This window comes from Mustela erminea, chromosome 16, assembly GCF_009829155.1.
Source record: "Mustela erminea isolate mMusErm1 chromosome 16, mMusErm1.Pri, whole genome shotgun sequence".
In the NCBI taxonomy this organism is placed as follows: domain Eukaryota; kingdom Metazoa; phylum Chordata; class Mammalia; order Carnivora; family Mustelidae; genus Mustela; species Mustela erminea.
The window spans coordinates 52,158,117-52,172,997 of record NC_045629.1 but is presented as its reverse complement, the minus strand read 5'-3'; the positions used below and the strand labels follow the sequence as shown (position 1 = coordinate 52,172,997).

Genomic DNA, 14,881 nt, shown 5'->3' with positions numbered 1-14,881 from the left:
GTACCTGACACATTATCATTATTAGTGATTATCATTATTACTAATGCATTATCATTAACATTATTAGTAATGAGACCCACAAGCCTGACCACACACTCTTCCCTTTGATTGTGTGCACAGTCCTTCAGCTCATGAACCATAAACCTCTGACTTGCAACAAGTCAGTCTGTGCACCATACTTAATCTTTAAGTTTCAAAGTGCTTCCCTTCTCCTACACTAACTGGACCAGTAGGTGTCGGGTTTTCAGGCTAATCATTTGTCTGCATATCCTAATTTTCCATGTCTCAGTGCCTGACATTGCTCGTTCAGGCACAGTCTTTTCCATATATCATGTGATTTCCTCGTCAGCCTTCAGAATCTTCCTTTTCGAATCCTAAGTCCCATTCGGTAGTCACCCTTTGCTGCTGCTTTATCTAAGAGATGGCACTTTTTTTAAGTACCTCTATTTCCATTGGAATTAATTTCTTCTTGCAAGTGTTTTCAGAATTTCTTTTGTATTATCAGCCATAATGGAGTTAATATTTATAAAACACCATACTCTGAAAAACAAGACAGTCAAATGATGGTGACCACCACTGACTATAAAGCTGTCCTTTGCTTATAAACAGACGGAACATGCTCTTGCTCTTGTTAGATAGTGGAACTTACGTGAAGGAAAAGTTTACAAGTTGGAGGAGCTTCTTAGCTGACCTCTGTGCCTCACCAGTTTCTTTCTTTGCATCACATCACTTCTTTTCATAGTAGCTTACGTTGGCTTGACTGGTTTCTACAGAACTGGGTCATTAAATTTTTCTGATTTGGAATGTGCTCTTTCTTTACTCTGGCTCTGCCTACTTCTGTTGTGTGAAAAAATGCTGTGTTAATAGTCAGGTAAGCCCTCCCTGTTCTATACTTATATAATGCAGGTTTTTTTGTAAGTGTGGCTCTTTGTGTCTGTTTAATAATACCATATGCCCATATGATGCATTGTTTATAATGACTTTAAAGTATACTGTATCATTCAGGACCATATTGTTTTGTATGTTCTCATAACTATTTATAAATTTCTTGGATTAAATGAATAAGCATATCTCATTCCAAAACTGCAATTTCCATGAGAGCATCAATTCCCTACATGCTCTTTTCATGTGTCTTTCATATGTATTTTATGTACTTCAGTGGTCGGTACAGCATAGTTGATTTTTCTTTGCATTTCAGTTTTGTGGCTTATTAAAACCAAAGGCAAAAGGTACCATGTCACTTTCAGTCTAGGCTACTTATAGTCATAAAGTGTCAGCTCTTGTCAGTTTTGAAAAGAAACCCAGTTCTTCATCTGTAGAACAGGAAATTGTCGTTTTGTTTCCTTTTACAGGTAGTTCGGTTCTAATCATAAATTTCCTTGCCTGCTTCTTTTTTTCCTTGGGCTTTAAAACCATGAAATCTCAAATTGAAGGGCAGTTTCTTTAACATTATTTTGAAGTCATTCTCTCCTCTCCTCTGCCATGTGTCCTGTGAAATAGCAGTTGTTTGAACACTTCCTATTTTTTAAATGATTTCTTTAAATTTGATAGTTATAGTCATTAATCTAGCTTAAAACCATAGCTCTTTGCTTTTCTTTGAGATTAAGAAATAGTATCAGGTTAAACCTGAAGAAGTCTTGAGTATTTCTCAGTTTTGCCATTTTCTGAATTATGCAATGAGATCTTTGTATTCTAAACCTGAAAACTTATATCAAAATCTTATTGAGAGCACCATCAGAGAATCTCTACCTATTCATTCCTCAGTTAATTCTCCCTTTCTTAATTGATAACAAACAGGCTAAGTTAAAAGCTGTATATATTTAGTGTAGCTTTTGAGTATAGCTTAACCACTAGCATTATAATAATTTCAATTTTTCATTCCGGTTGTCCTCTTAGAACCACTATGAATTAAATAGGCTTTTTAAAGCTAATCAGATAACCTAATCACTACATAATTTTATGGAGAAGATGCTGTCCAAGTGGAAAGTTGCTGTCTTTTGAATTGGAACCTCCTTAACTTGGGAGTTTCTGTTTCTAGAGTTACAAGAAATTTATCAAAGGTAGATATAATGGATTATCATCATCCAAAATACTTGAATGCTTCTTTACATCTAAAGAGCAAATTAGGTAGATATGTTTTTTGTAGATATTTCTATTCCGAGAACCAAAAGTTGATACTGGTTGTTCAGAGGTCTATTAAGGAAGCAAAATGAACAAAGACTAAAATATAATCATTTCTGGAAAATCTGACAATCTGCAAAATTAAACACTAAACTAACAGGGCTGATGAGAAAAGTAGTGTTGGTGCACATCACTCTGTAGCTTTGTAAGGATAACCCTGACAAAATAGCAATCAAAATGCTAACAACAGTCAGTTATCCCTGACACTTACACCTAGAATCAGTCCAGACTTTGCATCCATATCCTCTGGGCTTCACACTTACTCCTTGAAGACATTTGCTTCTCTAATGGGGAACAATTTAATCAAAAATAAAAATATAATTCAGGACATCTCACTGACCCAGTTGGTAGAGCATGCCACTCTCGATCTCAGGATTATAAATTCAAGCCCCACATTGGGTGTAGAGATTACTTTCAAAGGAAAAAAAATAATAATAATATTTTATTTTTTAAGACTTATTTATGTATTTTAGTGAGTTTGTGTTTTGGTGAGCTGGGGCGGGTGGTGGGAGATAAAGGGAGAGAATCTTAAACGAACTCCCTGCTGAGCATGGAGCCCCGTGCGTGCGTGGGCTCCCAACCCTGAGATCATGACCCACGCTGATACCAAGAGTCAGACACATAATCAAATGAGCCACCCAGGCACCCCTAAAAAGAAAATCTTTTAAAAAAAAAATATGTAGGGCATCTAGGTGGCTCAGTGGATTAAGCCTCTGCCTTCAGCTCAGGTCGTGATCAAGGGTCCTGGGATCGAGCCCTGCATTGAGCTCTCTGCTCAGCAGGGAGCCTGCTTCCCCCTCTCTCTCTGCCTGCCTCTCTGCCTACTTGTGATCTGTCCCTTTCTCCATCAAATAAATAAATAAATAAATAAAACGTGTGTGTATATGTACATATTTATATAGAGATTTATATATATGATTATGTATAAGCATTAGAGAAGGAATGGGTAGAATAAATGTAGGTAAAAGAATGTCAGGTTTGGTATATCCCAAATTGGGAGTATAGTCAGTCTGGAAGGATGACATTCAGACTAGTAGGATTATAGAAACAGTTTCGTTGCAAAACAAAAAAAGATTCACTTTCTAAAGCACTGTTTTGTGGGTATATATCCCAACCTTATCCTTACCCTTCCTTCTGCCCATGTCATCAGATAACCAGTTAATTGGTGGCATAATTTCTCATTCTTTCCAGAGCGTGATGGTGCCCAGTACATATTAAATGAATAGTCACTGCCTCTTTCCACTTAATCTGAACACATCTCACTACAGCATTCCAGGCCTTACTACCAACCAGTCTGACTAGGGATCATGTGCTGTTATTTATTGACACTTTATTATAATCCAAGCAGTGTGCTAAGTCCTTTACCATAATAGTTGTATTTAACCTTAGTAACACTAGGTGGTAGGTATAGTGTTTTAATCCCTATTTACAAGTGAGGGGATCGAGGCTTAAGTATTGTCAAAGTGAATATCTCACTGCATATCTTTCATATAAAATATAAAATGAATAACATTAATGTAAATATAACAAACTAAGAAAAATTGAAATTACAGTTGATGGTATGTACTTGAGCTGAAGGGTTACGGTGAGTTAGGAATGGGGAATCATTAGAAGACACTGAAATAATGAAAAAATAGAGGACTCAGAAAAAGTCAATTGGAAGATTGGGGTAGATGTTAGGAGATAAAGCAGGCCTAAGAGGTGAGGAAGGCAGTATCAGTGTTTAATTTGGAAATTTCTCATTTTAGTTGCTCTTAAGGCCTGAGTTATTTACTATGCTTGGAAGTCCTTAAAATTGCCTGTAATTTTTTTTTAAAGATTTTATTTATTTATTTGACAGACCGAGATCACAAGTAGAGAGGCAGGGAGAGAGAGAGTAAGGGAAGCTGAGCAGAGAGCCTGACACGGGGCTCAATCCCAGGACCCCGGGATCACAACCCAAGCCAAAGTCAGAGGCTTTAACCCACCCAGCCACCCATGCGCCCCAAAATTGCCTGTAATATTAAGGTAAATTTCCCTTTTATTTGAAGAAAGTAAAGTGACTATTCCTTTAACCAACTGATGCCTACGATAATAAGGTTTCAGAATATATGATAAAAAGAAAGATTTGGGAAATACATTGTTCTGATCATGTTGAATTTGAGGTTGGAATGTCCAGTGGGCGTTTGATTATGTAAACTCTCTGGACTAGAGATCTTCAACCCATGAACTGTAGAGCATAGTTGAAATTGTAGGAGGGAATGAGACCTTCCGTGGAGAGCGAGAAGAGCAGAAGGCTTGGGAATGAACTGCAAACACCAGCCTGCCAAAGCTGGTCAAAGAGGATGATCTAGAGCTAGAGAACTAACACAGAACAGTCAGAGGTAGGAGGTAAGCCAGAAGAAGTGATGTCAGCAAAGTCAAGGTACAAGAGTATCAAGAAAAAACAAATCCCTCTTAGATACACCAGAGGGATCAAATAGGATGGGGATGAGCATCCCTTTGATTCAGCAGTAAGGTCAGTGATGGTTTTGCCTGCTAGCAAGGCTTTTATGGAGTGAAGAATTGAAAGTCTGGTTTCAGTAGGCCAGAGAGAAAATGAAAAGTAAGAAAACAAGGCAAAATTTATGAGTACATCCTGATAAGCCATCAGAAATGTAGTAGAAATATATCTTGATGATGGGAGATGGGGATGGGCACGATTTAGGGCCAAAACAGACTTTAGAGGTATTCAAGTAGCAACTTCTTATTTTAACACACAAGGAAGCCAAGACCCAAAGAGGTCTCATAGCTTACACTATGACAAAGCCAGTAAATGACAGGTTGAACAGATAGCATCTAGATTTTATGATTCCAAATCTACCTATATATAGATAGATCGATAGATACCTATCTATAGAGGCCAAAGAGTATGGCCTATCTCTTTGAGGATCTAGAGGATCTATCTATCTATAGATAGGTATCTATCGATCTATTGATCTATCGATCTATCTATATATGATAGACCTTAAACCAAATTTTTAACCCAAAGGGACAGAAACTTTTTAATGGTTTCTAATGTTAATCTTACTCTTTTGGCATTTGAATTTACTCTTTCTTAAATAGAGAAAGGAAGAAGTTATGGTTGTTCTACAGTATATTTATCTACATGCCCAATGTGTAACAAGCACATGGAAAAATGTGTTGATAAAAAACCACTGGCTGGATTGGAAAAGAAATGCCAAACTCAGTCACGTCACATGTTGCAAATGTGCAAAGTTAAGTCAAAATATGTGTTCATAACCAATTAAAGGAGCAACATGATACTATCATTTTGTTTTTAAAGTACTTATTGAATTAGAAATGTGAAATACTAAATCTTAAAATATCCATTCTTATTTATGGCTGGTGTATCTTATTCTTGGGCCGTTGTATGAAAATAAAATAATCACAATAGTATTTTTGAGCATCCATATCAGAACATAACATACTTAGTTTTTGGTATAAGAGCACCACCTATGGGTTTCTCAGTATTCAGGGGGTAGAAATTTAAAACAAAACCTAATGAAATTCTTCCTGGCTTTTCCCCTGAAGGTACTCTATTCATTTATTTAAAGGCTAACAAATTGTCTGCTTTGCCATAAGTTATTACTTCCTGGTTTTTTGTTTAGTATACTACTCCCAAATGCTTTGGCAAGAGATAATGAAGAAAGGAAAAGTTCTGACAAATGACTTAGGATATCTTTTCTTTAATTATTATCATGATAATTCATTAAATTTAAAAGCAAACCTCTGGCACGTCATTGTGGATAAGCTCACATTTAGATAAATTTAGTCTTTCTCTAAAGTATCATCAAAATTTTTAAAAAATTATAAGGGAAATTTTACTCTTAATGAAAGCTAACCAAAAATAATTGGAAGTTTCAACTCTGAGTGAGCAATAAGATGTGTAATAGGCTTTTGATATATTATATCCTTGAAATATTTTGTGTTATGGGTCTGTTCTCTAAAAGTGATTGAAAACAAGATCCTTTTGGGGCTATGTACCCTAATTCTAGGGTAGAGGCATTTTAAGCATGAACAGTTTTTCTTCAGTAAAGTATATTTTCAAAACCTAGATTGCACTGTTTCTTCAGAGAATGGGTTATTCTATGGAAATAAGGATTGACTCCTTCAGCAATAAAGCTTGCTTTATTTTGATCATTATAGATAAATCTTTTTAAAATTGCATAATATGCTTCTTAGCATTCTAACCTTAATTGAGTGGATTGTAACCTCTGTTACAAAAAAAAAATGCCATTTTTACAAATTGTAGTTATAATTATACTTGTCTATCTGTTAATGGGGTGAACTAATTTTTAAACTAACAGCAGAACTCCAAAAGTATGGAAGTTCCAGCCACATACTACACTTTGCGTGCAAGGATTCCTGTACTCACTCAGTAACTCTTTTAGCTAGGTATGACTGCTAAGTATTATGAAAGGAGAGTCTTCTCTCAGCTTCTGGAAGATAGGCAGTATTATACATGTTCTGAGCCGTCATGGTTATTCACTTCAGCACATACTTTTTTTTTGTTCTGAAAATTGCCCACATTACTTCTGGTAACTGTCTCTGGACCCCGAGCAGTTATTTTCCTTACTTCTAATTTGCTGCTTCTAATCTCCTGCTATTTTAAAAATCAAATAATCTAATATGTTGAAATTACATCAAATAAGAGGTTCTAAGGTTTTAAATTTTACTGAAAGCTTACAACATTCATCATGTATTTTTTTGGACTCCAATGACTATCTTTTAAATTGAGGGAGAATGAATTGTCACATTATCTGCTGACCTCTGGATAGGTAAGATGTGAATTATATCACTCTGAGAATTCAAGATCATGCAAGGAGAATAAACCAGGAAAGTGCTGGTAGGAGCTTAAGCTTGTTACTGTATTTCTTCATGATATTCAGATATCTAATCACATAATGATATTTTAGTCACCTTTTCAAGCCTTTATTTTTAAAATAATTTAGGATTCATTTATCACCCTGTAATAAAATTTAGAAATATTAACAGAATAAATTAAAGAACTGCTATGCAGTACTTTTGAGGTATAGTGCTTTGCGGTCTTGATCCAGTCACCCACTATCTTTGTAACAATCCGGCATCTTGCTATCATGTTTATATGTGCTTTTCATTGTTTATTTTGCTCAGAAGACTCTTTATATAATAGTTTTTTAATTTAAAGTGTCCAAAAACCAAAATGGTACTCTTAAACAACAGTAATTCAGTAAACATTGAACTTTATAGTTAGTTTGTAATAAAGAAAATGAATTTAAAAGGTGAGTTTTGAAAAAAGATAGATGAATCAGATGATCAATAGCCATGGCTAAAGCTAATAATCCTGACTTTTAAACTGTTATTCAAAGGCCCAATTTGAAAACTTTCATGCCTTCCCAAAATGTGTACTTAATTAGAATGAAATACTTTGACTAAAAGGGAAGAAAATAAAATATCTTATAAATAATAAAAGCTATTTAAGGTTGATGATGGCATATTTTATTGCATATGATTTGATGTCTGATGTGTGGGCTGTTTGGGTTTTTTTTTTTTAATAAACACTGATTTACTTAGTGCTTTGTTTTAAAGTATAATAATTAGCTAAGATTGCTTTGGCTTCTTCCAGCTTGTGGAGAGACTCCAGAACAAATTCGAGCACCAAGTGGTATAATCACAAGCCCAGGCTGGCCTTCTGAATATCCTGCCAGAATCAACTGCAGCTGGTTCATACGGGCAAACCCAGGGGAAATCATTACCATAAGGTAATTCTGATAACCCTTCTGAATTACTATATAATACTACAAAATATAAATTCAGTTTCCAAGTATCCATCACTCAGCATGCAGTTATATAAAAGATAATTTTCTAAAAAATGTAATAAACTATAGTTACTAGTACCATATTAAGGGTCGGAATAATGGTCCATCCTTCCCGTACTATAAGGGTATGTGTTCTGAATATTTTTCTGTTGGTTGTAATGGATTTCCACTGAGCCATCCATATTCTTGTAGATTACCTTTTAACAAAAGGTGCATATTTGTAAAATGGCTTATTAGGATCAAGAGTGTAATCTTTGGCTGTGGGACAAATAAACAGAACGCACCAATCCACTTGGAAATCTAGCCCATAACCTTAGTCTTATTAGTAGAGTCCTCTGTCTTAACAAGCTAAAACATGATTGTAGTGTTTACCTGTTTATATGTATGTAGATAAGACTTGAAACAAGCTGATAATGTGTCTAGAAAAATCTCTTTTATAACTTCGAAACTCAAGAACTTTTGAAAGGTATGCCTAGGAGAAATAAACAAAAGTTTAAGATTCTAATAAATATAAATAAAGATTAAGATTCATTTTAAAAAGATTTAAAATTGCAGAAAAACAGTATGGGGATAAGATACTAAGGAGAGAAGATTCAGTGGAAGTAGATAACGCTCGCTTAAGGAAATTATATCAAGGCTATTAGGAAAAAAATTTGCCCAAGGGGAGAAAAAGAAAAAATTACTGTGCCTTAATAAATAACTGTGGTTAGAACTGAAACACAAATCAGAAAGTCGTGCCTGTCACAAAGGCAGTGTCTGCAACAGCGGAAAGGCATCTTCAACATTGTTTCATTAGTAATATTTTTATAGGTAGTAGGTATGGGATTTTAGATTTAGAAGAGACTTGGCAGATCACAGATTGAAATCCCTTCTTACATTTTTAAAAAGTAAGATTATAAGTTTAGCTTACTTTTGCAGGGGTTTTTGAAATATATTTAATGAACGTACAATGTTATATTAGTTCAAGTGTACAACATAGTGATCAACAATTCTCTACATTATTCAGTCCTCACCATGGTAAGGTAGTCACCATCTGTCACCTTACCAGTGTTACTATAATATATTGACTACATTCCCTATGTTGTACTTTTCATCCTGTGACTTATTTATTTTACAACTGGAAGTTTGTACCTCTTAATCCCCTTTGTCTATTTCATCCATCTTCCTTATTTATATCCCTTAACTAATGAGACAACCAGTGTCTCTTGAGAAACAGAACTGTGTTTAATCCCCCTTTTTCTGTGGAAGCCATAAAACAGGGGCCATCTGGTTTGTTTTCCTCTGGTCCCTTCTTCCCCAAGCCATATCTTCTGCAACACTGAAGCTGAGCTTGTATAGAAACTGTTCTCTGAGAAGTGTGATTCTCTTGCTTGATGGATTGTTAGTATGTGCCACTAAGATGATCCTTGTGCAGTAGTGCCAGTGTTGGAACCCGGACAAGAGGCCTATTCTTCTGTTGCTTATGACTAAGTATAAACATGTTTACAAAATAGCATTTTAACCATAGGGATTCCTTGTATTGGATTTCTTTCAACATAAAACTAGAGTTTTTAGAGATTTTTATCTTTTAACTAAAAATCCAACCCCAAAATTAAATTTGCCGCCTACCAGCTCAGTTCCATAAGACTTGGAAATTCTTGCCATCACGGAGGAGGCTACCTGGAGTACTGCCATTTGGTTCTGAGCATGTGTTGGACCCTTCAGATTTTACAAAGAAACACTAAAACCAAGCACAATACTAAAATGCAGAACAAAATTAGACATAGGCTATACTTCTAAAAGAAAATTTCCTAAATTCCAGAAGAAGTTAATGAATTTGGATTTACACAGCCCAATGAGATCAGAAGGTGATTTTAGTAATTGTCCTAGTTCTTACTGAAATCATTATCATTAAAAATACCAAACTTTAAAAAGATCACACACACACACACAAGGACAGTCAAGTTTCACTTGTGAATATTGGTGTAATCTTAAATTGTTCAAAAGCAATTTGTACCATGATCAAATGCAGCTCATTTAGACAGAAAAGTAAGTCTATTAGAAAATTCTAAATTAATTTACTATATTGATAAGTCAAAGAAAGTGTATGATTATCTAGAGTAGACAGATGTTTTAAAGCATTTTGATAGGGGCACCTGGGTGTCTAAATCAGTTAAGCATCTGCCTTTGGCTCAGGTCATGATCCCAGGGTTCTGGGATTGAGTCCCACATCACGCTCTCTGCTCCTTCCCTCTCCCTCTGCCTGCCACTCTGCCTATTTGTGTTCTCTCGCTCTCTCTTTCAAATAAATAAAAATAATTTTTAAAATAAAGCATTTTTGATAAAAAGAAAACATCCATTCCTGAGTTTAGATAAAATTAAAATCCAGATAAAAGAGAGAGACTAAAATTATATGAATGATGTATAAGCAATACTTAGAGCTCTCCTTATAAAACTGATTAAAAATGGTAACATGAAAACATTTTTACCTTATTCCTCTCCCTTGAAACTTACCAAAATCAACAAAAGCCATCTTAACAAGAGGAGATAGAGGATTGGATTTTAATTCCCTGCTTGAAGCCAAGAACTGGAGTCGGGGTGTTTTGCTCAAGAAAGAAGCCTTAAGGGGGTAGAGGGATGGGGTAACTGGTGATGGACATTAAGGAGGCACATGATGTAATGAGCACTGAGTGTTATGTAAGACTGAGGAATCACTGAACTCACTCTCTGAAACTAATAATAGACTATATGTTAGCTAAATTTAAATAAAAATTAAATTTTTGGGGGGACGCCTGGGTGGCTCAGTTGGTTAAGCAGCTGCCTTTGGCTCAGGTCATGATCCCAGCATCTTGGGATCGAGTCCCACATCGGGCTCCTTCTCGGCAGGGAGCCTGTTTCTCCCTCTGCCTCTGCCTGCCATTCTGTGCTCACTCTCTCTCCCTCTCTCTCTCTCTCTGACAAATAAATAAAATCTTAAAAAAAAAAAAAGTTTAAAAATTAATTTAAAAAAAAATTTTTTTTTTTAAAAGGCTGAAGCAAACTTGCATTAATCACTGTCCACTGCCTGAACTTGAAGGGGACTGAAAGCTTAGAGAGCTGGAGGACGTACCCTTATACATCGGAATTTAACCAGGGTACCTGCTGACTCCACGACAGGCTCTGTAATGCTCTGAACCACCTGGAATGGAGGCCCAGGTGAACGTAGCTACAGCACGTAGGACAACACAGATGAGGGAGAACAGAAAGAGAGTGGATGAAAAGGAGCAAGAGAGAACCAGAAGAGCTTCTACAGAATGAGCCCTATTTCCAAAATGTATGGAAAATATTAACACTAACAAAAACAGCCAACAAAACCCAAATACAGATTTACTCCAGACGTGATAAACTTTATTATTTTGTTTTTATTTATTGTAATTCCAGTACAATTAGCACACAGTGTTATATTAGTTTCAGGTGTGTAATACAGTGACTCAGCCATTCTTCACATCACCCACTGCTTATCACAAGTGCACCAGGGTTTTTTTTCCTTAATCTTTTTTTTTTTTTTTAAGATTTTATTTATTTATTTGAGAGGGAGGGAGGGGCAGAGAGAGAGAGAGAGAGAGCATGAGAGAAGAGAGGTCAGAGGAAGAAGCAGACTCCCCGCCGAGTAGGGAGGCTGATGTGGGGCTCAGTCCCGGGACTCCAGGATCATGACCTGAGCAGAAGGCAGTTGCTTAACTGACTGAGCCACCCAGGTGCCCCTTCCTTAATTTTTTTTATGCTGTGAACACTTTAGTAGTAGATCCTTTCCTAGAATGTTTTTAAACTCACAAATCAGAATACATATTATCACAAATGGAGCCAATTATATCGAAGTATAGCTATGAGATATTTTTACATGTTTTTATTATGGTAATATATGCTTATTAACATATTAGGAAGTGATGGTTCTAATAGCTACTGTAGTTTCAAGGTGATTTTTGACTGTAAATAGTTATTCTAGATATCTATTAAAGCTGAAATGTAATGTGTAATTATCTATGATCTGTGCTAGTGACATGTACCGTAAATACTATCGTGGTTTGTTGTTTATATTCATAAGTGGAATGCAAAATTTCAGTTAGAGATTGGTGAAAGTAAAGTTGTAATTTTTCCACCAAATCTGAGAATTTGAGAGGCGAATAGAAACTCAGAATACTCCCACTTGGGCTTTATTAGAACAGAAGTTTGTTTTAGTATTTGAATTACATCTAAAAGATAACTACTGAAAAAATACAGCAATCTTGAGTATCTGGTAAAGTAAAAGAAACTTGAAGAAAACCAAAAACAAAGCCTGTGAATACAAAAGAACACAGGAAAGGAGGAAAATGAAGAATCTCCCCCAGTAGAAGGGTGTTCAATAAAAAACTCATTTAACCTTTAAAAGACAGTCTGATCAGGTTTATTGGTTCGTTGATTGGTATGACCCTCCTATAAAGGGCTTCTAAGAACATACCTAAAATAAACACAATTTGGAGACGGATAATAGAAAAAGATTAGCTTTGGATATACTGATAGAGAGAAAGCTAGTGTAGGAAGATTAACATTAGGTGTAATTGAGCTTAAGACACAAACTACTAGTAACAATCCACTAGGGAATGGAATCATGATAAACTTTGTATACCTCATAACATAGCCTAAAATACATGCAAAGCAGAAAAATATGGAGAATTACCAAGTTTGATCCAGTTAGTGGAAGTTAATAAACATATCTTTAATCAGAATTCCTTAGATTAAACAAAAATAGTAAAGACAGAAGATTTGATAAACAAAAATTAACAAGCTTGATCTATTAGGAACATGTATTTTACATATGTGTATGTTTATATTTATTTCCGTGAATAGAGAATATACATTGTTTTCAAAACATAGGGAACATTTATTAAAAAACTGATTATGTGTTAAACCACAAAGGAATTCTGAATTCCATTTCCCAGAGTTTGCATCATTCAGATTGTGTTCCCTAACCACAATGCAGTTATATAAGAAGCCACAATAAAAAACTGGAGGGAAGTAACAACAAAACACATTATGTTTGAAAGCATATTCCTAAATAACTCCTGCACTAATGCTGAAAATCACAGTCGAACTCATAAAATATTTTGAAAATAACCATAATGAAAGTATTACATATTAAAACTGTTGGAACACATTGATAGAGTACTTTGTGAAAAATCTACAGCTTGAATGCATTGACTTAAAAATAAGCAGAATGGAAAATAAATGAGCTCAGAATTTACATAAGCATATAGAAGGAAACTATAGGGTGAATCTTAAGTAGAAAAAGTAGTAAGAGAAGACCAGAAAATAATTAAACAGAAAGAATAAACAGGGGCGCCTGGGTAGCTCAGTGGGTTAAAGCCACTGCCTTCAGCTCAGGTCATGATCCCAGACTCCCGGGATGGAGCCCCTCATGGGGCTCTCTGCTTGGTGGGGAGCCTGCTTCCCTCTGCCTCTCTGCCTGCTTGTGATCTCTGTCTGTCAAAAAAATAAATTTAAAAATCTTTAAAAAAAAAAAAAAGAATAAACAATATGATTCAATAAAATAAAAAAACTGGCTTTCTGGAAACCTTGGGAAAATAAATCTCAAGGCAAGACTGAAGAGAAAAGAGAAAAGGTACTAGTAAGAATGAGCAAAAATGCCTATAAATTATAAGTATAATAATAGAGACTTCTGAAGTCATAAGGTAATATTAGGGTATTATGAATGGTTTGTGGTAACTCTGTCATATAATTAGATGAATTGGACCATTTTCTAGAAAATGTAAATTACCAAAAATGATTTAAGAATTGATTTCACTAAAGAAATTGAATCAGCATTCAGAAAAAGATGCTAAACCTAAGTAGTTTTCCAGGTGGTTGTTACTAAATGAATAGATAAGGAATTCTTTAACCTGATAAAAGGTATTTGTTAAAACAATTTTTAATCAAATTTAATATTGAAGTTAATTTTAGTACCAAGGGCCAGGAAGAGGATGCTTGCTTTCACTGCTTATTCTAGAACACCAAGTCTCCATGCAACAGGACGATAAATAGAAAGGAACAATATGAAAAATAGGAAGGAAGAGATGAAACTCTCCTTGTTTGCCACTACTGTGCTTATCTCCATAGAAAATCCAAGCAAATATAAAGCCCACAGATACGGGGGAAAAAATATTTTAATATAAGAAAATGCTATTTGCAGCTTTGTAATGAATTTTACTATCAAGATAAAATGATTTCTACAGAAATTTAAATTCTCAAAAGTGACTCAAAAGGTTAGGGAAAGCTGATTAAGGCAAAAAACAAAGAAATTGAAAATTTCTACCTTAGAGCTATTCTTTAAACAGGCACAGGGCACAGGTATGTGATCATTGTCTTTGTTATATAAACCTATGAAGTATTAAAAAAAAGAAAACCTGAAAATTAATTTTACTTTTAAATGTATTTTAACAGTCCTAAAGGAAATATTAGCAAACCAAATCCAAGAGTGTATATGTGAATAGGTATTCATTGATCCTTTCTTTTGTTCTGGGCAAGGATCCTGCTTTCCTCAATCTTAAACATTTTAGTGGATAAAAGTGTATTAAGGGATTCCTTAGGCTTAAAACTGACTAGCCCACTCATAAACCATTATCAACTTTGGATAAAAGTTTTTTAAAAACTACTCATAAGTCCTGGAAAATAATCAGAAGCTGACAGAAACCGGAGGGAATTAAGCCCTTGAAAGAAGGGATCCACGGTGGTTAGCTCCCCAGGCAGAATGGAGTAACTAGAACTCAGTCTTGTGTGCTTGAGGTGGTGGTATCACAGGTTGGAGTTGAGGCTATCAGAGTAGCTGGAAATTGAAAAGGCAAATCCCGGAAAGGAGAGAGCCCCAGTGTAGGAAGCCATTCTATCTG

The 14,881-nt window shown here is 35.2% G+C and overlaps 1 protein-coding gene across 2 annotated transcripts in view; it reads left to right on the top strand.

Moving 5' to 3' along the window:
• LRP12 (LDL receptor related protein 12) overlaps positions 1-14,881 on the top strand; it is a 71,934-nt gene that overhangs the window by 43,724 nt on the left and 13,329 nt on the right. For both annotated transcript variants that reach the window (XM_032316280.1, XM_032316279.1), the window contains one exon: positions 7,808-7,943. In XM_032316280.1, the coding sequence (XP_032172171.1) occupies positions 7,808-7,943 (136 nt within the window). The remainder of the gene's footprint in view (positions 1-7,807; positions 7,944-14,881) is intronic.